Source organism: Gadus chalcogrammus, chromosome 23, assembly GCF_026213295.1.
Source record: "Gadus chalcogrammus isolate NIFS_2021 chromosome 23, NIFS_Gcha_1.0, whole genome shotgun sequence".
In the NCBI taxonomy this organism is placed as follows: Eukaryota; Metazoa; Chordata; class Actinopteri; order Gadiformes; family Gadidae; genus Gadus; species Gadus chalcogrammus.
In genome coordinates this window covers 11,086,345-11,111,497 of record NC_079434.1, presented here as the reverse complement: position 1 = coordinate 11,111,497, position 25,153 = coordinate 11,086,345, and the positions used below count along the sequence as shown (strand labels likewise).

The following is a 25,153-nucleotide window of genomic DNA, read 5'->3' as shown; positions in this document are numbered from 1 at the left end:
AGCAGGCCTGCTGCTGCTTCTCTAAGTCGTTTGCTCCAAGATGCCTCAAACATTAAGCACTGATTTACTGGAGAGAAACATGCAAATAACAAATTGCACACTAAAAATGAAACACGTAAATGATCTAAACAGGACAAGAACAGAAGATATCTAGGCCTGTTTTATTGTTAAAGGATAAATAGCCTACTGAGCCTGTGAGTTAAAGTATTCAAAGTCCACATTGACCAAAAACTGTTGAATTCCACAGACTAATGGATGCCTTGGGGTGATTATCATTCTGACGCTTATATAGGACTATAGTAAAACATTTCACATTTCCCTACAATTATACTAAGGTTATAAAATAAATCTCCTTGACATAACAGCAGTCTACAGAGTCATTGGCTGTAGGTCTTCAAGTAGGCTACTGCAACAACTAGAGTAGCCAGAGGGTTTAAACTGTGAGAGAATCGTTTTGTTTCCCAAACCTAAACAAGTATGTGTTGCCTCAACCTAACCAAGTAGTTGTGTTTAGTGAAGAGTCGGTTGCGAACGAACCGGTTCAATGAGCCGGCTCTTTTAAGTGAACGATGCGAGTTGGCTCCCGGCCGCGAGCCGTTTATTTTATTTTATTTTATATATATATATATATATATATATATATATATATATAAAGTTTGCCTAGGCAGAATGATATGAAGATCGCCGCGCTACGGGTGCTCCATGCATGTGTGTGCAGTGACTGACTGTCACTGCATGCATGCAACCAATAAAGTGGGGATAGACAAGGTTCATACCCAAGCAAGCAGCGAGGGGCGGGGATGCGCGTTGCACTCATATGCAATGAAAACAATCAGCTACAGCAATTTATTGATATTAGAAAATGTAATTTTTACTTTTGAATATTAATAGGATGTATTGATGATTTAATTGATAGATAGGCCTACACATACGAATCATAAGTCAAAACGGGCTACATTTGGCTGAATTATAAAAGGTATAAGTGGTAATATGAAGGGCAGTTTGGGAGCCGAACAAGCCTGCTCTTGTTGGTGTGCTGATCCAAATGATCCGGCTCCCTAAAAAGAGCCGAAATTCCCATCACTAGTTGTGTTGCCTCCCTAACCAAGTAGATGTGGTGCCAAAACCCTAACCACACACATCGGACTGAGCCAATCAGAGGCCGAGTGGGGCAGGTCAATTTCGCAGAGTGCGTGGGGTGCAGAGCGGGCTGACGTCTCCGGCTCCGCTGCAGAACGCGGTGGTTGCAACACCAATACTTGCGCATGCAGCGGCGACGCTCCTTCGCCAATCCTCCGGAATGTGCGCCTCGTCATCTAAAAGAAACGCCTATGCTATTTATTTGAATGACTGTGTGCTTATTTCTCAAAGTGGGCGTAACAAAGACACAGCCTCGATGAAGAAATGCCCTTCATATAGCGCAATGACCAAGTGTGATCGGGTCACTACCAGACGCGGATGATTTCAGAAGGGGAAGGTTGCGTTGCAGCTTCTGTATTTCTACGTAAAGACAAAGATCGGTTGTCTTTTTCTATTTGTCTTATTTAGTCCGGGTTATTTTCCCACCGGGGAGAATAGCAGGTTGTGTTCGGACAGCAGGGCTGCTACATGACCGAGCTGAGCCGAGGGCAGAAGGCACCACAGTGGGTGAATGAGCGCAGGTGGATGGCCAATCTGACTGTCCCGCCGCCGTCCCTCCTTTCCGGTCTCGACAGTTCCCCCCTGTGTGGTTTCACGGAGCAGGACGGGCTTCGCCGTGATCCGTGACCAGGTACAAGAACATCCATAAATGCCCAACATGCTTCCCGGAGTCGGCGTGTTCGGCACCAGCTTGACCGCGAGGGTGATCATCCCCCTGCTGAAGAACGAGGGCTTCGCCGTCAAGGCACTATGGGGCCGCACTCAGGAGGAGGCGGAGGAGCTGGCCAAGGAAATGAACGTTCCCTTCTACACGAACCGAATCGATGATGTGCTGCTGCATCAGGATGTGGATTTAGTATGCATCAATCTCCCTCCGCCATTGACGCGGCAGATCGCTGTCAAAACGCTAGGTGAGTCTCCTACCGTCGCGATGGTGCAACTGTTGTTTGAGGTACAGCTGCCAGGATGCTTTGAGACCATCATCCGGAAAACTTTTACTAGGATGTTGGCTCAAACATTGAAGCAGGTAAATGCATGTTGCATTGGACAGGTGCGTGCGTGCGTGCGTGCGTGTGTGTGTGTGTGCGTGTGTGTGTGTGTGTGTGCGCGTGTATTTTCAATTTCCATTTCACACAGTCAAGTTCCTATTGTTGAGGACTTGCCGATATGTTGAATACAGTAGCCTACAACACTTCTATTTTTGAAATTCTGTATGATTCTGTTATTGACCTTAATGTGAAAGAAGAGACCAAAATATAGACCTTCTACTATCTGGAGTAAAGGATCTATTTAAGTGAGCCCTATTGGGAACTGTGCAACAGTTCTGGAAGAGAGACAGATATAGTCAAGGAATGGTGTACATTATAGATTATTACTAGCATACTACAGTGTCTCACTTCACACAACCCAACAATGATAGTTCCTTTTGTCTTTAGTCATTTCTGTTAGGAGGGGGATTGGGTGTGGAAAGGTCACATATCATTAGCTGTGTGTGTGTGTGTGTGTGTGTGTGTGTGTGTGTGTGTGTGTGTGTGTGTGTGTGTGTGTGTGTGTGTGTGTGTGTGTGTGTGTGTGTGTGTGTGTGTGTGTGTGTCTGTTTGAATGGGAAGACAGAGAGGAGGAAGAAAGTGAGAAGTGGCTGGAGTGAGTGTTAATGAGATGGGCTGACTGTCACAGTGTTCAGACACCATTCCTTGGCTGATTTTGAGTCTTGGAAGACGACGTCGGCAACCAAACGAATTGTGAGGCATTATGTACCCATAAAGCCACTAATGGTGAAGACGATCTGAGATCCACATAACGTGCCCTGACTGGACTGCTGGGGAGGAGGAGCACCATGTGGCAGCCAAGAAGACAGACTGTTTGTTGATGACAGCGTGCTGTTTAAGCAGACTTTGTTGTGTTTATAATGTGTCTGGTATCTAGTCCCTTCTAAACATAGCCTATGTTTAGGCATGTACGTGCAGCAGCACACAGGTTATTGTGACATGGTTTCAAAATAAAACGACGCCATTATTGTCGTGTCATCATCGTCAACACTTTATCTTTTATCGAGCCTCTTTAATCTCTTTTTGATCTCTGGAAATGGAGACCTTTTTAGGATGGGCTTAAAAGCTGGCATAATTCGGGCAGGACCTAAAACCAAAAAAATGGTGAATTTACATTTAAATAAACCCCTGTCTACAACCAACCGGGTCCAACCGGATTGTCCCTTGAAGACCACCAGTATCAACATTACTGTAGATACTTTTTAACGTAATCTCTGGTTGCTGTCATGCCGTTTAAATCTACTAGGTATCCTTGTGGATATGGTCACACAATATCGACTTCATGTGATGTGAATGTCAGCGGCTGGAGCGGATGCATAGAAGTGACATGTCGACATGGTCTTGATGTTCACTTCTAAAAAGAACAATAATGAAATGGGGAAAGATGTATCTTCCCTTTCCAGGTCTGCTCCATAGCCCATGGGCACATTGGCTTTGGTAAACACTGGAGTGTCAACGCTATTATGTAACCGCCACACTGGGCCTTAAGCCATGGCTGCAAGTGTTTGTTTTTGCCCTGTGTATACGACAGTAATCAGAGTACATTTGTAGATGTGTGGACGGCAGGCACACAAGCATGTGCACATAGTGTTTGCCCTATGCAAGCAACTCTCAACGCTACTTCTTTCTCAGGTGAATCGCTGTAGATATGAGAAATAACCCACCACCTATTCAGTTTGGCCTTGTGAGGTGCAGACATGAAGTCGTTGGTTTGGTAGGCGCTTTCATCCAAGGTCTTTTACAATATAGTGCACCGTTAGCGCATGCATTTCTTAGCATGGGGAGTCAAACCTGTGACCCTGCTAGAGTTGACGCCATGTTTTACCAATTGGAGACCTACAGGTCCGCCACTTGTTGCAAATGCTGCACAGGTGTTTGGCTTTGGAAGTCAGCACCAGGGTCTAGGACTGCAGCACCAGGGTCTAGGACTGCAGCACCAGGGTCTAGGACTGCAGCACCAGGGTCTAGGACTGCAGCACCAGGGTCTAGGACTGCAGCACCAGGGTCTAGGACTGCAGCACCAGGGTCTAGGACTGCAGCACCAGGGTCTAGGACTGAAGCACCAGGGTCTAGGACTGCAGCACCAGGGCCTAGGACTGCAGCACCAGGGTCTAGGACTGCAGCACCAGGGTCTAGGACTGCAGCACCAGGGTCTAGGACTGCAGCACCAGGGTCTAGCACTGCAGCACCAGGGTCTAGCACTTCAGCACCAGGGTCTAGGACTGCAGCACCAGGGTCTAGAACTGCAGCACCAGGGTCTAGGACTTCAGCACCAGGGTCTAGGACTGCAGCACCAGGGTCTAGGACTGCAGCACCAGGGTCTAGGACTGCAGCACCAGGGGCCTTAGGGCACAGAACCAGGGTCTTTGGACGTCACCAGGGGCTTTGGATCGCAGTACTGAGGGGCTGTGGACTGCAGCATCAGGGGTGAATAGCGGGAAGTGCGATTGGAGTCTCCTGCTAACCTGTGTGCTGCTGCAGCTCCTCTGCCGTTCTTTCTGCCTTTCCTCTTGGCCTGGTTTCCTGAGCGCCTCATTGTTTAAAATGGTACTTCCCACCCAGAGTCTCTCCCTTCCCTGAGGGCAATTCGTTTTTTCAGTTCATTTTCTGTGGAGGAGGGGAGCCATCTAATTGAATCAAACTGACAAGGCGGCGGTGAATCTTTGAGGGATTGAGAGTCTGGCTCAGGACTTGTGACTGGTACAGGTGGCAAATGTCCGGAGAAGGTGATGTCAAACAGCAGGGGACATGAGACATGGTTTCGTTGGTTTTTGCTATAAGCCACTGCGCCTTTGGGCGACTAGGCTGTGTGTAAATGAATACTTTTGGTTAGGGCATTTCAGGTAAGAGAAACATCGTGGCAGTTTCAAACACAAGACATTTCCGGTAATCAGAAATCATTACACTAATAACAACGACAAGGACAAAAGAAACCTTACTACCAAGATAATTACCAGCATTCCAATGCTCCTATGCTTCAAAAATGTTGCAGCGATGTGACGTTGTGATAAACAAGCCTTTTGAACGTTTATAACCTTGTAATAGAGAAAACATTCCCTTTCGCTTGCCTCATCACCCTGAATGGCCCAGGTTAGATAAAACCACCCCATGGTGTCCCGGTTTCAGGGCAGGGTTGGCCCACCTTGACTGGTACTCTGTGGCTCCGTCTCCTTAGTGGTATGAGAGGAAGGTTTGACTGGAGACCAGAGCCCAAAACTACTTCCTCTTCACTAGGGCATGCGAGGTGAAGATATCGCACACTCTTTGTTTACCTCATGGGGCACTTTGATAAGACCAATCACGCTCGCCAGAGGAATGTGGACTTAGCAGGGAAGCAAGTTCTACAACTAAGCTTGTATTAGAGTTGTTGCTGTTTGGGTTTAGCCCAGCCATGTACTCTATGGTCTCAATATTCTGGTGCTGTTTTTTTTGTCGACTTTGTCGTCAAGTTAATCACAAACTGACCGAACGAGGTCAGTACTGCAGGGCTAACCTGCTGGTCAATAACTCCAATAAGGTGATTGTGGTTAGCGAAACGGTGTGCTCCTAATAGTGTGTGTGTGTGTGTGTGTGTGTGTGTGTGTGTGTGTGTGTGTGTGTGTGTGTGTGTGTGGGGGGGGGGGGTACTGGATAAGTAAGGTCACATGGCCATGTCTTCAACCATCTTGGCAGGAGAGGGAGAGACTAGGTCACGCACCCAGACGTCATACAGGTTTAACTGGAGTAAGCGGGTGCCTCCTGCAGAGAAAACCCAGCTTCCAAACCTGTCCGTCTCGCTCAGCCACGGCAGACAATAGACCTCCCCCCCCCCCCCCCCCCCCCCCCACACACTCTTGTTCCCGATGCTGGAATGGAATTCCAGAAGCATATGATGTCAGAAGACAGTTCCTCTTGGAAACTGTGGTGTGAGAACTAACGTCTCCAGTGTCGGAATGCCTCTCTCTCTGTCTCTCTTTCTTTGTCTGTCTCTGTCTGTCTCTGTCAGTCTGTTTCTAGCTGCTTCTGTCTGTCTGTTTGTTTCTAGCTGCTTCTGTTTGTCTCTCTGTCTATCTGTTTCTCTGTCTCTCTCTCTTTCTCTGGCTCTCCTTCACTCAATCACACAGAGTCAGCCCTCTAAGGCATTCATGTTGTATTCTATTGTTTTTTGAAACCATGTGATAAAGTCCAGGGTTGGGGGTTTGTGTCAAACCATGAAAGGAGAGCATGGCCTATTTATGTTTGCGTTAATAAATAAGTGTTACATGAGAGTAATGAATGGCTGAATTAACCTTTACCTATAATAAGTCCTCATTGTTGTGTTTTGAGCTACACCAGTGAAAGCAATGCACTCAGAGTTATAGAGAAGACGCTCACATGTGTTGATGTATAGATCCTGATGTCACTTCGCCTTGTGGTGAACCACTTAAGGTTTCACATCTCGGAAATATAAAGTATTCCCAGAATATTCCCTTCCTTTTACTTATTTTAATTATTTTTTTTACCACTACAATAGCCAGCTCTTAACTTATTTTAAATATATTAAGATAAGTTCATTAACTTGACGTTAGAAACCATCTGTTTTGCACAGCGAGGGGACACATGAGAGTGGGCGTACCGTTCGCAGCCCACAGATCCACCTCTACAGATCCCAGTGGGCAGACAGTGAACGCCTTTCACCGGTCGAGGGTCAGTCTGTGACCATGTGAGACCTGTTGTGAGGAGGAGGGGCATGGAAGCCCCCGGAGGGCTTGGAGATCAGCTCACGAGAAGAGCCCCAAGGGCCGGCCGCGTGTCAATACCTAGTGGCGGAGTGCCGCCAGGAGGAGAGCGTCTGAGAGCGCTGGGCGGAGTGCGTGTTTGTGTTTAACTTTGAGTGACTCTATTTGCGTGTTGCATACACCAGAAGGCAGACCGATGTGGACTCACGGCCACACCTTCCTCTTTTCACCCAGGAACTAAAAAATTTTTGTCAACCTTGTGAAATGACCGCAAATATGCAGAGATTAAAATGATCTATATATTTAAACAGACACAGGTAAGAGGTGTCTTTTTTATATTATCAAGATTAGACGCGTGTTTTGTTTCATTTACTTGAATTTGCGTGCGCCACACCAGCCAAACGTTCATTCACATCTTTAAGCAGTTTAGCCGCTCAAATATTCTCAGGGGCATCTATCTTCCCTCCGTCTATTTATCAGCAGTAGCAATCAGTTAGCAGGTGAGTGGATGTGCAGCCAGCAGCAGGACTAGTGCACGTTCTGCTCAAGTATAGCATCAAAAAAGCCAGCCAAACAACCCCTAGTACTCCAGCCAGCTCTGCCAACTCTGAAGAGAGCCGTTCACACTCACCGGCTTGACCCTTTTTTAAACGTCCTTGTGTGTTTTTTTACTTCAAGTTTCCCACGGCGAGTTAACGGTCACGTTCACGTCCATTGACATGCTAATAACTGCTAGCATGGCTGTGTGTGGATGAAGGGGTGTTTGTGTTGGAGAGAACCAGAGCGAGAGGTCCTATGAAATTGTCTTTGTGTGTTGAATGAATGGAGAAGCGAGGAGTTTCATTGAGTCCACCTCCACAAAGCTCTGAAAAGTAGCCATTTCCTTCCACAACCCCCGTTTTGCTACTCTGGAAGGCAGAGCTACTTTGCATGGTTGAACTTGAGATGCAGTGTGGGAAATATTTTTGACGTTAAACCACATTGTGGTGTTGAGGCCAGCGTGCCAAGGGGGAAAAGATTTGGATTTAAGCTACGTTTCTTTTCTTATGTTGACTTCCTCGTCAGATCCTAATACACAGCCAGCCTAGAGAAACTGGTTTCAGGGAGGTCACTCATGTGACTTAGATCAGGGATGTGTCAGGGAGGTCATCTTCTAGATTAACATAGGAGCGGACTGAAAGAGGTTGTCCTAAACACTTGTGAGAGACTCACAGATCTCCCGGGAGAGATGGGATGTCTGTTAATGTGATCTAGGCCTAAAGGTATGGGTGATCTAGGCCTTAGCCCAAAACAAAACGTGGACACACATTTGCAGCATGGATATGCTCATTATACATCCATTCTAAACACAAACACGGAAATAGACAGATCTGGTGAGCCCAAAAACATATTTTATGCCTGTGTTTTCTTCCTGTGGCGTCTGTTGGGGTCTTGGGTTCTAAAGTTGTTGTGTTGTGTACAACAATGTCAACGTCAAGGATGCAGCGCATCGTCATTTGCTTGGTTTGTTTTTGTGTTTCTGACACCTGAAAGGATGCTCGTCCATATTGTATCTCCTCGAGTTACAGATCTCCCCGCTGAATACGGCTGCATGTAGGCTCCCATAAAGTCGATCCCACCCTGCCTGGTCCTCCTTTGTCCTCCGCCCTGTATTTAAGTGCCACTGTGTGTCCATAATAAACCAGCCCAGATGTCCCGCTCTCTCTCCCTCCCTCTCTCTCAGTCTCTGCCTTAGTCTCTCTCTCCCTATCTGCGTGTGCCAGTGTTGTGGAGCCTCACACACACACGCCTCTGTCCGTGTGCTGTAATGAGCCCTCTGGGAGTCGACACAAAGAGAGGATGGGTGGCTGAGCGCATGGAGGGGATGCGAGCACAGCTGTGTGCAGAGGCTGCTGCTGCATCGATCAGCGAGCAGAGAGGACCCTTCTGTAGCTACAGTGAGGACACAGGGGTTTCAAAGATGTAATACCTATTAGGTTGTGAGATTAGGGTTGGTGTTTGATTCACTAGGATTAGCCGACGTTGTTTTGAGGCTAAATTGATGGTGATGACAAAGAGTGGTCATGGCCAAGTAACAAGGGTCTATGAGATGACTTGATTCTACCTGATGTGGGGCGGAATAACATTTACTGTGTGTCTCGCTTAAGACTAGAAGGGCTTCTTTGATGGCATTCCCGATATTTAGGAAAAGACATCAAAGACACGGCGTCACTGTGCCCTCCAGCGTGAGGATGCAGGGTATCACCGTCAGAAACTGTAGCGTTTGAAGTCAGTTGGGCTTGCTGACTGTAGCTGCTGCATGAGGTATGAGATACAGAAGCTGTGTAATTTCTCTTGCTGCTGGGTGTGTGCGGTCTGTTGGTGTTACTCACATTGGAGTGTAGCATTCTCCTGTTCAGAGCAGAATGACTCGGCTCTTAAATTTACAACTGTAACTGGAAATGATATTTCTGTTTAGCACTCTCTCTTCTCTGTGTGTGTGTTTGTGTGTGTACGTGTGTGTGTGTGTGTGTGTGTGTGTGTGTGTGTGTGTGTGTGTGTGTGTGTGTGTGTGTGTGTGTGTGTGTGTGTGTGTGTGTGTGTGTGTGTGTGTGTGTGTGTGTGTGTGTGTGTGTGTGTGTGTCTTCATGTTAAATGAAAACAAACTTTATTAGTAAATAGACTCAATTTTTCCCTTTCAATATAATGCCCTTACCCCAGCAGAGATTGCGTTCATGAATAAGTTCTTAGAGTAGACTCCAAGTGAATACATAACAAATATCTTGCAGCAATTCAGTCAGCCAATCCCAGCTAGGCACTCAGCTAGCCGTCAGCGCTGAGATAAACACCAGGGGGAATTACATGCGGGATGCTAGCCAGGAGAAGATGCAGCCGTTGTCACTCGTTAAAGGCAGTCATCACACCAGCAGCTGGCCGGTCAGGTGACTAGCTGGCACAGGCCGATAGGTCAATGCCAGCGTGAATCCAGGAGTCAGGCGCTGCTCGTGCTCTCCCCGTGTTCAGTTGTATACAGGAGAGGAGGTGATTGTGTGTCTGTCATTGAAATCACTGACGCGTTGGGAAGAATGAATTGTGGCTTACGCTGATGAAACCAGTGTTTTGTGAATGGCAGAAAGGTGCCCAACTCTGATGACTTGGAAGTCCACTGTTGTTAGAGACAACAATTGACTGGAGAATACATTAGAAGCAAGTAAATACACGAGAAACAAGTATGGCTTGGTAATAATTCAACACTACAGTACATAGTCTTGACAGTATTGTGATGAAAATAAAGATATTGGCCTATTCCAATAATACATTTTTGCCCGTATTCATTTATTATGAGATAAGATAAACGTGTTCTGTTGCTTTGTTCAGCGTCCTTAATCACTAATCACTCATCACTTTGTCCTTAAATATCATAAGTAAGATTGTAAATGAGGCAATAGAAATGTTAGAATTTCTAGTGGCCAAGAAGGAGACGGTGGCTGATGATTGACTGCTTTCCATCCTGACTATCTGAATAAAGGGTGATTAAAGAACAGAGACCTTTGATACGAGCCTGCAGCTCATAGTGAGGACGGTTTGCATAACGTACAGACAATGGTTTATTTGCACAGCTAGCTAACGGATGTCACACAGAAAGGGGACAACTCTGTCGATAAATCCTTATCGTAAAGTCCTGGGGAAGGGCCAGCGAGCCCATTGATGTCCTGACTCTATGCCAGCTACTGCTCCATGGAAATAGTATTTTAACAACCTTGGTTTGTCATCGCAGAGGCAATAAATGCAAACATGAGCATGGCTGTCGCCTGCTTTTTCAACCGCCGGTTTATTAGGTCTGTTTGGTCATTAGAAGTCCTATCAACCCATTTCCACTGGCCTATTCACAATAGTACTGGTGATATTTTCGGACCAGACGCTGCGGCACTATGAACTGATCACGAGTTGACAACTAACGTCTGCCTGCAGCCGTGCATGCGTGCTATGAATATGTACACGTAGTACACACACACACACACACACACACACACACACACACACACACACACACACACACACACACACACACACACACACACACACACACACACACACACACACACACACACACAGCTATCTGGAAATCAATCTGGTAAAGCAGAAGAAGAAATACAAAAAGGCTAGGAAACTCTCATATCATCTGATATAGCAATGGATGTATTTCACTTCTCACTTGAGTTATGGCTAACATACAAACTCACTAGTTAACAGAGCAGGGGGAGTAGCTTAGTCAAGTTGAGAGTGTCTTTGCTCAAATTAAACCCTTTTAAAGTGTCTTCAAATGTGTATTTTAAAAAGGGATCCCAGAGTCAACTATAGAATGTAAACAGGGAAAATGAAACCATCAAAGCAGGTTTCTCAGGTTATTCAAGTTTTTACAGAAGTCAAAATATCAATAATAGTACATGTAGGCTACATATAGAATAATGATATGAAATCAAATAGCCTTTTTTTATTGTGCTTTTACACAACAATAATAACAAAGAACATTTATTAATTATCTAAATTGCACCAATATAGTCTTTGTTGTCCATATGTGCAGTAAAAAATGGAGCTCACGAATTGCTAACCCCTGGCTAACCCCACATCTAACGGGTGCCGGTACAACACACAGTTGGTGGCTAATTACTGCTAGAAAGCCAGAAGGTCAGCAGAGAATATGAATGAATCTTGCTGTGTTTGTTTCAGAGCTTGGACGCATGTTGTTGGAAGACCTCAGTGTGGATGTGAGTCCCATGTCTGTCACACATGTGGTGTGAGGAGTCATTCTTTGAGTCAATGTTTTGGTTTTAGTTCTTCGTTGTCTGCCGTTACCTCCAGTGTTTATTACGGATGATGGGTAGCGTTGTAGGCAATAGATACCCCAATGCCCCTAGAGCAATAGATAACCCAATGCCCCCAAGAGTAATAGATACCCCAATGCGAATTAGCTAGTTGGCTGAAGAAGCCACTTAGCAAATCCCAGTGGTACTATGTGGCTTAGAGTTAGACCTTATCAACCTCTCTCTCGAAACAAGGACAACTTAGTCAGCAGTAAGACTCTCTCTCTCTCTCTCTCTCTCTCTCTCTCTCTCTCTCTCTCTCTCTCTCTCTCTCTCTCTCTCTCTCTCTCTCTCTCTCTCTCTCTCTCTCTCTCTCTCTCTCTCTCTCTCTCTCTCTCTCTCTCTCTCGCCGGTGTGAAGGGGTGGGGTTGGGGGATGCATCATCATCTCCATGGCAACCGGTCCACCTCCCACAAGCATCCCTGTTTTGTTTTGAGTGCTCTTCCCCCTCCACTCCTCATGCAATGACAGAGGTGAGTTCCTCGTAGGCCGCTAACACTTATTCATAACCGCCGGGAGCCATTTATCCGGTTGGAAACGTCGGTTTGTGTAAATTAAATTCAGTCATCGTCGTGGTAGAGGTGGTGTGCCAAAAGCCGCTTTAAACAGGAACTCACTATGCTACTACGGAGTTATGCTGAGGGCTCACTGCGTTTCTGGGTTGCAGCGTGAACTCTCTCACATGATACACAATAGCACTGTCAAAGTGTTTTACTTGAAAGGCAAAACAAGACACACTCCTTATCAAAATTGCCTCAAGCAAATATTGGTCTTCAAAACCACACAGATAAACAAAGAAGGTTATGCTACACACACTTGATGAAATAAAGATATTTATACTTGTGCCAGCACCTCTCTCCTTCACCACCTTTCAGTAAAGTGAGAATCCAGTGTGTGCTTTCTACAGAGCATGCACATGGCTGGTGCATGCCCGCAGCAGGTGTGTGTTTGTCGGATATGTACTTTTCGGTCACAGCCATACATTCCCCACCATTAACATTGGCTGTATGTGTGTGTGTTTGTCTCGGGAGGAAGTAGGTCAGTCACTAGTCTGTATGCCGGTAGCCCACACAGACATTAGTATTCATCAAAGGGCCCTCCTGTCCCCTCCTGCATTCTCTCCTCTCCCTTGAAAGATGCCCTTTATAGCCCCGGTAAATACTGTGAGAATACTCTGAAAGGTCTCCGTCCCTCCCTCAAAGGCCATCCCCTCACCAAATGCTTGACTCCTCTTCACACAGTTCCCCTCTGAGTTGAGATTAGATCATGTCGGGTGTCTTTTGGGGGACTTTGTGTTTGTTTCACACAAGTAGCGGAGGAAAGAAAGACAAGTTGGCTAGCATGACTACACTACTCACGCGGTGAGCTTCTTTGCCAATCCAATAGCTGTATGACTCGGTGGGTTTTGGTGTCATTGAGATTTGACCTAAGCACACAGAGTTAAATGGGTTACGTTCAACTTGCGGAGCCCCGTTCAAGAGGTCCTTTGTGTCCATTCTGTAAATGGGATTTACTAGAGGTGTCACACCACCCTGGTTTATGGTAATGCATCTCCATCTCCAAGGAAGGAAGGTTGCCCTCAAACTGTCAGTATTTGGTCAGGTTCCACTTTCTGCGCTAGTATTACAGTGTCTCCCTTGTAATTATACAACAAAGCTCATAGTAATACAACATCTCGTATTCAAACTTGTATTGTATCATCTGAATGAAATTACTGTAGAAAAGGAAGTGTCCTATCTGGCAACTAGCTTAGGAGATGGCTTCTCATAACCGCAAGGCGAGGAAAAGTTTGCGCGTGTGTGTGTATGTGTGTGTTTGTTTGTGTGAATTAGCTCAGCAGTAATTGGGGCACTGAGGATTGCTGGGTTACATGGAAAGGCGGAGCAGCAGGTACCATTGATTTGTCTTTGTACTCCCTGAACGCTAATCCGATCATTTAACACAAACATTGAAAAAATCATTATCTACTGGAGAGTTTATGTATTAAAGGTCGTACAGGCCGTATTTTATACTTAACGTTCCATGTATACACGTGAAACGCTCTCACAAAATGCCTGAAAGTCCTCTCATATACTCCTGAAAATGCTTAAATGTCAGACTGGAAGTCCTTCCACATACCACTGAGATGCAGTAGTAGGAATTGAAATGATTTTCCATAGTAAGTTATAAATGTGAGAGATAAAGTATAAAATACGGCCTCTTGTAATCTAACCATATTTCCTCTTTTTACAAAAGAGGGCCAGGTACCACCTACTGTACTACTGTACATAGCATGTATGCTTTAGTCAGGTTATATTTGGTTGTGATAATGAGTAAACATGCGAAAGTGATTTGACTACGACCTTACTAAGCAACGCTGAGCGTGTGTTTGGTTCTCATTGCGTATGCAGTCAACCTGCTGGCCGGGTAGCAGGTCTGGTCCAGGGGCTAATGGCAGCGTGATAACACATTAGTAACACTAAACTGTGTCCACTCCAAAGGCATTAGCTGAAGGGGTGGGAGCTGACGCAGTCTTGAATGACAAACACATCATTAAAATCACTCAAGTATGCGCTTAGAAAATAATGGACCCCAGCCACTCCAGAAATTGAAATTAAAAAAAGTATGAGTCTCTGTTCAAGTACACGTCCTTAACTCCGCTTTCAAAAAGATTTCCCTCTAGCCTATATATTTTTTTTTGTTTTTGTAAGGGTTGTTCGAGTCCAGTTCTGACTATGTTAATGAATCCCACCACCTGGTTGCTAAGCAGCAGCATCATCGCTACGCGAGCATGGTCCTGACCCGTGATGGGCAGCCACTTACTGCCCTTATAAGGTCGTAGGCCCAACAGGTCAGCATGGCTTTTGTACCGCCTGACAAAAAGAGAACATCAAGCTGTCCTGAGAGCCATTCATCGGTGCTACCAACATGCTCCATTTAGATGCTAATTTAAGTCAGCAGGAGGACTCTGTCTCTCTCTCACTTCCACTCCATCTCTCCCGTTAACTCTCATTCTCTTTTCCTCCCTCTCTCCCTTGCTCCCTCCTTAGTCTCACTGTAATTGATTCAAGCTAAATTTAATTTGAGATAATCAGCTGGACAGTTGAGCCTGTTGCTTCAGTTGCTCTCGCTCTCTCTTGCTCTCGCTCTCTCTCTCTCTAGACCCAAAAGGGATCTGACACTGCACATGTACACAAGATGTGTGCATACTACTATAAGTTGTATCAGGCGGCGCCTATATATAATTTGTCTCAAGTATACAACACCACACACTGTATTTGTATGCCTCTAAGATCTTCAGATTGTCAGCGAAGGTTCTATCTTCTCTATCTACTTGACCTTTGCGTCACAACTTCATACCCGTGCAACCATCCCTGTAGTCAAGATGGCTATCGGCAGGAACCACCCAGACTAGTTTTCCCTCCAGTGCGTCTTTTTCTGTCACATGGTAATTCTCAGGGTCGTGTTTGCGTTTGTGCGTGTGTGCGGGTGTGTGTGCGTGTGTGTGTGTGTGTGTGTGTGTTTGTGCGCATGCGTAGGATGTTAATCTGCTATCTCTCCACCCCCCCCCCCCCCCTTCCTCCTCAATACGGCTCCTTAGTCCAGCTGTTGCCATGGGGCTGGGACCAAGGGGAACTCTGGCCCCACAGGGTCAACTCTGCACTGCTTTATGTGTTCAACCACACCCGCCCCCACCCTGGGATTCAGCCCAGGATTTGATTCTCCTTCCACGCCAGCTCGGTAATACGGGTAGACGGGGGTTGTGTGTCGGTTGTCCCCGGCTGGATAGTTGGACTGCTTCCTTCTGGATCCTGCGGGTGCAGCCTTGTGCCGAGGCCAATAAACAAGAAGTACAATAAACAATGTGTCATTAGCATGCTAGCTACCGTAGCGCTTCCCATCGCAAACAAAGCCTCTGCTTCACCTCCAGGCGACTTCCTCACCCTTCCTTCCCTTCCTTGCCACCATAATTACTGTGTTAATGTTTTCCGTGTGCCTGTTCTCTGTTGTGTGATTGTGTGTGTGTGTGTGTGTGTGTGTGTGTGTGTGTGTGTGTGTGTGTGTGTGTGTGTGTGTGTGTGTGTGTGTGTGTGTGTGTGTGTGTGTGTGTGTGTGTGTGTGTGTGTGTGTGTGTGTGTGAGAGAGAGAGAGACAATGGGAGAGAGAGACCAGAAGTCATTTTATTTATGGTCTACAAAGGGATGGACTGTACTGCTTGGGTAAATCAAAACAGAAATTTACAGCATGAAATACAACCGGGAGGCCTAAACGCACATTGAAGATCCGATTTACCTCAGATTATCAACGTTATTTTTCTGCCCCTAGGCGCACGCACACACACACACACACACACACACACACACACACACACACACACACACACACACACACACACACACACACACACACACACACACACACACACACATGGACACACACGGACACACACGGACACACACGGACACACATGTACACACACGTACACATACAGACACACACAAACACAAACAGACACACACACACACAACGTGGTGTCGAACAGAAATATATCTTCCGGTTACAGCTGTATGTTTGTGAGGTCATTGTGCTCTGAACAGGAGAAGGCTACACTTCAATGGTGAGTAACACCAACAGACCGCACACACCAAGCAGCAGGAGAAATGACACAGCCTCTGTATCTCACACATACCTCATGCAGCAGCTACAGTCAGAGAGCCAAACTGACTTCAAACGCTACCGTTTCTGACGGTGATACTTCCATATATCCTCACGCTCGAGGGTACGGTGATGCAGGGTCTTTGATGTAGGGTCTCCCTACCTGACTTATCTTGGCGCTGTGGAGTCAGTGCCCTGTGCATGGGGTGCAGTTTGGATCTGTGTTCATCAGAATATTGTGAAGTCATGCAGCAGCTTCCTGCAGATGAACGCGGCAGCGAGCCCAGAGGAGCAGTGGTTTCAGAGGGAGAGAGGCAACAGAGAGGCAGAGGGCCTGAGAGCGTGAGAGTGGCACGCTCTCTGCACTAGATCCCTGCTCATGCCCTTTCTTCTCCCCGACTCACATATTACTCCACATTTTGAATCCACTATAATATTATCAACTCAAGGGTTGATTAGGAATGGCTGTATTATGGCTGGAAAAGCCAGTAAAGAAATAAACCCCCATCGTCATCAGGTTTGTACCAAGCAGTGGGTCTCCATAGTGGTGCCGTTCCGTTCTGCCAACCTTTTGACTGCTCGAAACATCAAAAAACAGTAGAAAGACAGGAGCCCAGCTGTTCTCCATGATGCACCCAAACACACATTCCTCATCATTATGGACTTGACATTAGGTTAGGACAATAACAGAAATGAATAGATACTGAAATCGAACTGACTCTCTCTCTCTCTCTCTCATTCGGTTGGGGTTCTCTGAAGACGCTCAGTTACAGTTCTCTGCATTATTAATGTGTTGGGACTGTGGTTCTCAGCTCTTTTTCTGCTCCATTACGGACTGCCGTTGGGCCCGTCATGTCTTACACTCGTAGCCGTTACATTACTGGAGCCAGCTACCTGCACGGCATCTTGGCTTAGCGCTACGTCCAGCGGTGATCCAACGCTGTTGATGTTCATGCTTTGGGTACTGATAGCAGACCAATCAAAGTGCACAGTCAGCCTATTACAATCACGCTTGAATGTGTCTTTTTTGGTTTGCAATTTTCAGTTTACCAGCTAGGGGGGCTCCAGCGATTCATGCATGATTTCAATGCATGTGAGAGGAAGAACCTGTTTACATCGCTAGTCATTGATACATCTATGGATTAGTCAAATTGGTTAATAGTTTAGGTAATTTAGCAAGTATAAATACCAAACATTTGCTGCTTAAGGCTTCATAAACCTAAGTATATGGTTCATGGGTCATTATAAAATGAATACTTTATTTTATCTTGGCTGCTTGTCAGATAAAGAAAAAAGATTTAGGACATCACTCTGGACTATGGCATTGGCTATTATTTATGACATTGTATAGACATAATCATTGATAAATCATTAATTAATTATCAAAAAATTATGTTAGATTAGTCGACAATGAAAAGAATCAGTAATTGCAGCCCCATTGAGGACATTAAAACAAAGCATCTTCTAGGAGTAAGTTATTCATCCTGAACAGATGGTTTTATATCAGGTAGCTCACTAACTGTGCCAGCACACTGAACAAAGGCTTGACTAGCTTATCCAAAGAAGTCAGTGTCCTGCTATGGGCACTGCAACTCCAGGAGGTTCTGATTTCAAACTATCAATGACATCAATGGCAATATAAAAAGATACATGCATGCGTTTGTAGTGTATTCTGTTTTGCTCTGACGGGTAAACTGAGGTTGGGTGGCTCTCAGGACTGTACAGTAGGCCACACTCTTATCTGACTGACCCCCGGCCAGTGCATCTAATATGTGACTTGGTTATGTAGCATAAAGATTAGACATGTTGAAATGTCAGCTCTAAACATTCAAGGTTGGATTTTGAAGTTGCTTGCTATCAATCTTTCTGGTCAAATGTCGGTTTTCTCACTTGTATTGAATCATTAATGACTAATTAAAAGAAAGAAAGGGATTTTATTTTGGTATTTGAATACTGTCTAAGGTTGTACGTCATGTTTATAATATGTTACCCATTACCCGTGAAGGAACCTAGCTGGGTTATTAAGCCACTGGAATCGCTACGCATGGCAAGTTGTGAAATCTGTCCAGACCGTTTGGCTAGCTCATAGCCAGAGGTGTCTGTGTGTGTGTGTGTGTGTGTGTGTGTGTGTGTGTGTGTGTGTGTGTGTGTGTGTGTGTGTGTGTGTGTGTGTGTGTGTGTGTGTGTGTGTGTGTGTGTGTGTGTGTGTGTGTGTGTGTGTGTGTGTGTGTGTGAGAGAGATAGAAGGGAATATCTGTACTAGTGACACTCCTCTGTAGAAGTGGGTCAGAAGGGATTAGTTTCCTTGGCCAGCCAGGCCAAAGCGCTTGCCACTGAAGGGTAGATTATCATGGGATTCCCCCCCCCCCCCCCCATCCTCCCTCTAAAACACACAAAATACACGTCATTGCAAGTTGGGACCAGTTGTTGCAGTCTTTTCCCCACTTTACTCATCATTTATCTTGTATTATTATTATTTGATCTAATAAAGGGAGGATGTTACATCAGCAACATATATTGCATTCATTTCCTCGAGAAGTCGCCAGCAGAGGGCTCAGGAATGAGTTGCTAGTCTGGGGGGGCTCTTAACCCTTTACTCATTGGATGGAGCTTGTATTTGTACGTCATGGCACCTGTGTCTCACCCGGATTGTGCAATGTGGGCAGTTGCTTTAGGTTCAATCCATCCCCTGTATGTCCGTCTACGATGGTTACCCATGGTATGTGGCAGACACCCGAATAGCACAACGGGACCCATATGACGTATGATGACTCACTGTCGCATTTCATCTGTCTCCAGGCATCGGTAAAAACGTCATCTGCGACCGCACCGCCACGCCCCTGGACGCCTTCCGGATGATGTCGGCGGCCCAGTACTACCCCAAGCTGCTGAGCATCATGGGAAACGTGCTGCGCTTCCTGCCGGCCTTCGTGAGGATGAAGGAGCTGGTGGAGGAGGGCTACATCGGGGAGCTGCTGGTGTGCGAGGCCCAGGTACCACCGGACCAGGGATGCGGGGTCATGTGTGTTTATAGCTGATAGATGAAGGGATTATCCCGTGTCGTCGCCCCCTGATCTGTTATCCGCTGCTTGGGTTATACTCTGCCATCTCCAGTGATGTCCTGTCAGCTGTCAGTCTTTCACTGGCCTTTATAAATTGTATACATTTCATAAATTGCATAAATGTTATACATTTTATAAATGTTATGCATTTTATAAATTGTATTAATTGTGGGTGTTTTTTATATTAAATTGTATATATTTTATTTAGTTAGCCTTAAATCAAAGGACTGAGTGAAAGTCTGGAATGAACGGTTCCTACCAAAGTGTGACTAGAGTGAAGCGGTACATCCAGCGTGCTGACTCCCCTCTCCCCTCCCCCCCTGCCCCCCTCTCCTCCCTCTCCCCCCCTGCCCCCCTCTCCCCCCCTGCCCCCCTCTCCCCCCCTGCCCCCCAGGTGCACAGCGGCAGCCTGCTGGGCAAGAAGTACAACTGGAGCTGCGACGACCTGATGGGCGGCGGCGGCCTGCACTCGGTGGGCAGCTACATCATCGACCTGCTCAGCTTCCTGACGGGCCGGCGCGCCGCCCGCGTCCACGGCTTCCTCAAGACCTTCGTCACGCAGACGGAGCACATCCGGGGCATCCGGCAGATCACCAGCGACGACTTCTGCACCTTCCAGATGGCGCTGGAGGGCGGGGCCTGCTGCACCGTCACGCTCAACTTCAACGTGCCCGGCGAGTTCCGTCAGGAGGTGGTGGTGGTGGGCACGGTGGGCCGGCTCACGGTCAGCGGCACCGACCTGTACGGCCAGAAGAACAGCGACGAGGGGGGCGGCGGCGGAGGGGGGGGGCCCGAGCTGCTGCTGAAGGACACCACGCCGCTGGAGAAGTCCTCGCTGCCCGAGAAGGCCTTCAGCGACATCCCCGCGCCCTTCCTCACCGGCACCATCCGCATGATCCAGGCGGTGAGGCAGGCCTTCCAGGACCAGGACGACCGGCGCACGTGGGACGGCCGGCCGCTGACCATGGCGGCCACCTTCGAGGACTGCCTGTACGCGCTGTGCGTGGTGGACACCATCAAGAAGTCCAACGCGTGCGGGGAGTGGCAGAACATCGTGGTGATGAAGGAGGAGCCGGACATCAGCCCCGCCTACCTGATCAGCGAGGCCATGCGGCGGAGTCGGATGTCTCTCTACTGTTAGACCACGCCCCCCCCCCTGTCCCCCGCCGTCCGTCCCCAAGCGACGCCGATCTCGCCAAGATTGCCGCCTGCTCTTTGCACTATCACCGTGGACCTGGGTTGGAGGTCGCGGTGCATCAAGTTCTGAACAGCACTGATATGGTACGACTACGAACCAGGTCCAATCCTTTTGAAATCCGTTCTGACATTTGTCCTCGGCTCCAAATCTGCATCATATCTGTTACAGAGCCGATTAATCAGGAGCACACAGGAAAGAACGCGCAGCCCCGCCCAGAGGGCTGTCCCAACCACCACAGTGGTTCGTACGTAGAGGAACGGCAATAATGTAGTAGGTCAAACCTTTTATTTATGAAACTATGAACATTTCTATGAACAAGTCGCCCTACAAGCAGGATAGGAGTTGGGTTTCCTTCCTGTGATCGGTTTATGCATATTGTGGCAAATAGTTTACGTTGCTGCGACCTCGCAAACGGTCTCACAAATACGGCCAATTCAAACCGACCCGTCCAAGAAGGCTGTGTCCCGTGGAGCATCCACGCTACCATCCATCTCCTTTAACATTTGCAACGCAAAACGCAAACGCTCTTTTTCAAAATTAGACGTGTGTCAATGTCCTATTCCAATTGCTGCTCCATAAATCGGTGTGCATGAGCCTTCGCACGTTTTCTAAACGCGAGTGCAACGCAGCAAATCATTAGCCGCAACGTCCGCAGAGCAGTGGACCCCCGAGGAGGACCGTGCCAGAGATGGCTTCACTGGGACCTGGCGTTGGTCTTCCTATCATCCTTATCATGAGCTCACGTGCAACGTGGAGTGGGCCTTGTGCGGGCTCCACCCTCATTTGTAAAAGAGACTACTACTACTACTACAACTATTACTACTACTACTACTAGTACTACTGCTACTGCTACAACTATTACTACTACTTCTACTACTACTATTACTACTACTACTGCTACTACAACTATTACTATTACTTCTACAACTCCTACTACTAGTACTTCTAGTACTACTGCTACTGCTTTGACCAGGGCTGAATTCATGTTAATTAAAACAAATAGCTGACTACGGAAGTGACTAGTGACGTAACAAGCCTCTCCCGGCGGGTTTCCCCTGACTGAGACAGGATGACTACACCTTACACTGTGGGTCTGTCCAAGGACCAGCCCAGAAGGACCTGGAGCTCTTCAATATAACTGTGCCGCTTTATATCGGTAATAATAATGCTATACGCCGGACATGATGCAAGTTTTACAAAATGTGAATGTGCAAAGGAGTCAAATGCCTGATTGCTTCGGTCTTTGTTTTCTGTCAGCCTTGTTGTTGCTCCTGTATCTGTGAATCCATAGAAAGAGAGAAGGGAAAAAATCAATAGTTTGGCTTTCAGAGGGAACTATAGCTCCCTCTGATGCAGGCGATAGTATGCAATATAATACCTGAGGGCTCCCAACTAGTTTGTTCATAATAGTATTGGAACCGCATTAAGGATATGGATCCTTTCCCTTCTCATAATTTGAGAGCTAATATGCTAACTAAGTAGTCTATATGCATTCCGACTTTGCTGTGAAGCAATGTTTAAACCGTTGACAGCCCAGCCTCATGGTTAATAAATGCTATCATCATCTGCGTAATCTTCAAAGATAATGGAGCATTTTCATAAACACAATCTGCCCCTCATTCCTATTAGCATATATGATGTTTGTTAACCAAAACAATGTATTGGCATTCTCTGCCAAGTCTGCATGCTGGGTTTCCTGCATTTCAGCTGCCGTGCTTAAAGTCTGGAAATGACTGCAAGTTAACACAGAGATGTGCGTTAAAGTTAGCCATAGCTTCAGTCTAATAAATCCTCTCTAGCAAGACAGATGAACAGCATTTGGTTAACTGCAAAGGGAACACTTAAGACCTAATGCTTAAAGCAGTGGCAGATATGCAGTCAATCTTGCAGGTAGGAATTAAGACTGAAACAACATGTAGAATTCAGCACAGCCTCGCGTTCAAGTATCGCGCTTCATGCAGTCCAGTACCGTACAGGATTGTACGGGATACTCAACAAATTCATTGACATACAAATCATGCATTGCAATCATGGCATATAATCCATACATTGAATGCAACTTTATCAATCAAAATCCAATTTTGATTGTGTTCCCGAATTGGCTTTCCTAGTTATATCACCTGAAGCATATCGATTTTAGTTCAAATGTAAAGTATTCCAAGACAACGTTAATGAAAGGGACAACAAAAGTACATATGATGAATTGCTTCACATTTTTATATTGGTCGCACATTAGTATTCACCAACAGGCCCTCACAAAGCCAAATCATTTTAATCAAAGGTTTTCCTCAAAAATATGCAAAAACAATTGAGCTTCATTTTGACATTAGTCAAAGATGGCAAAGGAAGACTAGCACACTGAAAAGCCAAAAGATTGATTTTTTTTTATGTAAATCTCTTATTTATAATTTTTTAGATGGTCAGGATAAAATGCTGTTTTCCTGTGAGATATACAACTCTTGAATTGTGCTGAAGTACTATCTTATAGGATTAAGACTACTGATTATTGTACATATTGTGAGGATATAATGACATGCATTTGTTGTAGGCAAATAAAGCAAGTGCTGTAAGTATTTTATTTGTAAAAGAACATTCAAGAAAAGGTGTTATGAACAATACACTGTTCACATATTTATTTATTTTTAATGATTTGGTGCATACAGCTTTTTTTTTCAATACATGAAATACTGGAACACAGTCTGTTTCCCTTTTTATTTCCAAAAAATCAGTTGGGTGAACCCATATGTGGGAATTCAACACACTAACACAAGCATGCACACACACACACACACACACACACAAACCAACAGTTTTTTTACATAGTGTTTATTGTTGTCATATAGCTCATACTCATACCATATAAGTTAGTTATTATATAAGTCGTTTTAATCATAAATAACCTGTGTGCAATATTGTTTGATACAAATGTAAAAAGATTAATATAACATATAACAAGGTGATATAACAAGGCTGATCCCATCACTTGTTTGGGACATTTGCCCAATTAGTTTTACAAGACGTGGGTTTGAACCTCTTCAATCTAACCCTATATGGAGGTGCTGATTTGACACAAGGCCATAACAATTGCAACCGTCATAAAAGGGTACTTTAACATTGTAATGCTTATTATAAAAACACTGAAAATATCTCTTCTGCTACCCAGTGTTTTCTTTATACAATACAGTGGGAAGCTCTACGGCTGCTGAATCTTTAAGATAAACATGTTCCCCATATCAATTTTACATGGCCCTTATCAATGTTCCACGTTGACTTTGGCCTTTCTCCCAGGAGTCGAAGCCAAGAGTAGGAGGTCATGACCCATTAGCCTGGGTTGTTTTGTTTTTCATTTTGCATAGGAAGTCGTAATAAGGTCCAAAGATGGTTCCCACTCCATAGAATATGAATACATGACTACATGACTGACATGACTGAAACTATAAGATCCAATGTCTCTTGTTATTCCCAGGAACAACAGACATATGAGATGCAGAGGTGCATGCTAGGATATGAGCTTGACTGAATGGCCTAGAAATCAGAGGCCCTTATTTTCTGTTTCAACACGGTTTTACTCTGGTATGAATAGCATTAATCTAACAGCCAGTGCTACGCAACAGATACAGCAGGTGATGAGAGGAGGACATTTTTATGAATTCTTGATCTTTCTAATTAATACAGTCTTTCCTTGGATCTCTTAAAATTCTCTCTGTTTCTGTCTCTCTCTCTCTCTCTCTCTCTCTCTCTCTCTCTCTCTCTCTCTCTCTCTCTCTCTCTCTCTCTCTCTCTCTCTCTCTCTCTCTATCTCTCTCTCTCTCTCTCTCTTCGTTTATATTGAGACGCTAAAAGGTTGTTCTACTACTGCACTTTATTTGCATCCTCGCAAATGCAATGGATCTAGGGAAGTGCTTCAAGAAGACACATAGCTTTCTCACACACACACACACACACACACACACACACACACACACACACACACACACACACACACACACACACACACACACACACACACACACACACACACACAGGCACCTCCTTATTCCAATTCTAGAAACGGCGTTTAAGGATAAAGATAGGAAATAAAAATAAATCCCTTTATCAAAGTCAAATGTTGAACTACATGGTTGCTATGCAAATATATAGCCGTAAGGGCTGCTGTATATATTGCGTAATATTCAATTTAATGATATTTTATAACCCTTATCACCATTAGTCTTAATGGGCTTAACAGGCCAACAATTTATGACATTATGTCGTGTAATATGCTCGAATACTTATCTGTCTAGGAACTGTATAATAATATAGAGGCCTTATATTTTTCCTATTTTTTTGTTTACATTATACTGTCTAATACACGGGCAAGCCGTGTGCAAATTAAAATAATATAATAATAAGAAGAATTACGCTGCCCTCTGCTGGCAATTCTAGAAACGGCGTTTATTATCCATAAAACAATATATTGCTTAGATGCTAGCTGTAGGCCTGTATGTGTTTCATCGTCGTCGAATTTGGACTTTGAAGCTTTGTGTAG

General features: G+C 45.6%; 1 protein-coding gene across 1 annotated transcript; it reads left to right on the top strand.

Moving 5' to 3' along the window:
- The first annotated feature begins 1,199 nt into the window (after positions 1–1,199).
- gfod1 (glucose-fructose oxidoreductase domain containing 1) lies at positions 1,200–24,255 on the top strand. The gene is made up of 3 exons (XM_056584109.1): positions 1,200–2,051; positions 19,165–19,358; positions 19,822–24,255. Exons 1-3 carry the CDS (start codon positions 1,790–1,792, stop codon positions 20,566–20,568), a joined length of 1,203 nt encoding a protein of 400 aa, XP_056440084.1. The 5' UTR covers positions 1,200–1,789; the 3' UTR covers positions 20,569–24,255.
- The last annotated feature ends 898 nt before the right edge of the window (positions 24,256–25,153 follow it).

Coding starts and splice junctions, on each gene's coding strand:
- gfod1 (XM_056584109.1), top strand. CDS start 1,790: ATGCCCAACATGCTTCCCGGAGTCGGCGTGTTCGGCACCAGCTTGACC. Junction 2,052..19,164: donor GATCGCTGTCAAAACGCTAG/GTGAGTCTCCTA, acceptor ATCTGTCTCCAG/GCATCGGTAAAAACGTCATC. Junction 19,359..19,821: donor TGCTGGTGTGCGAGGCCCAG/GTACCACCGGAC, acceptor CCTGCCCCCCAG/GTGCACAGCGGCAGCCTGCT.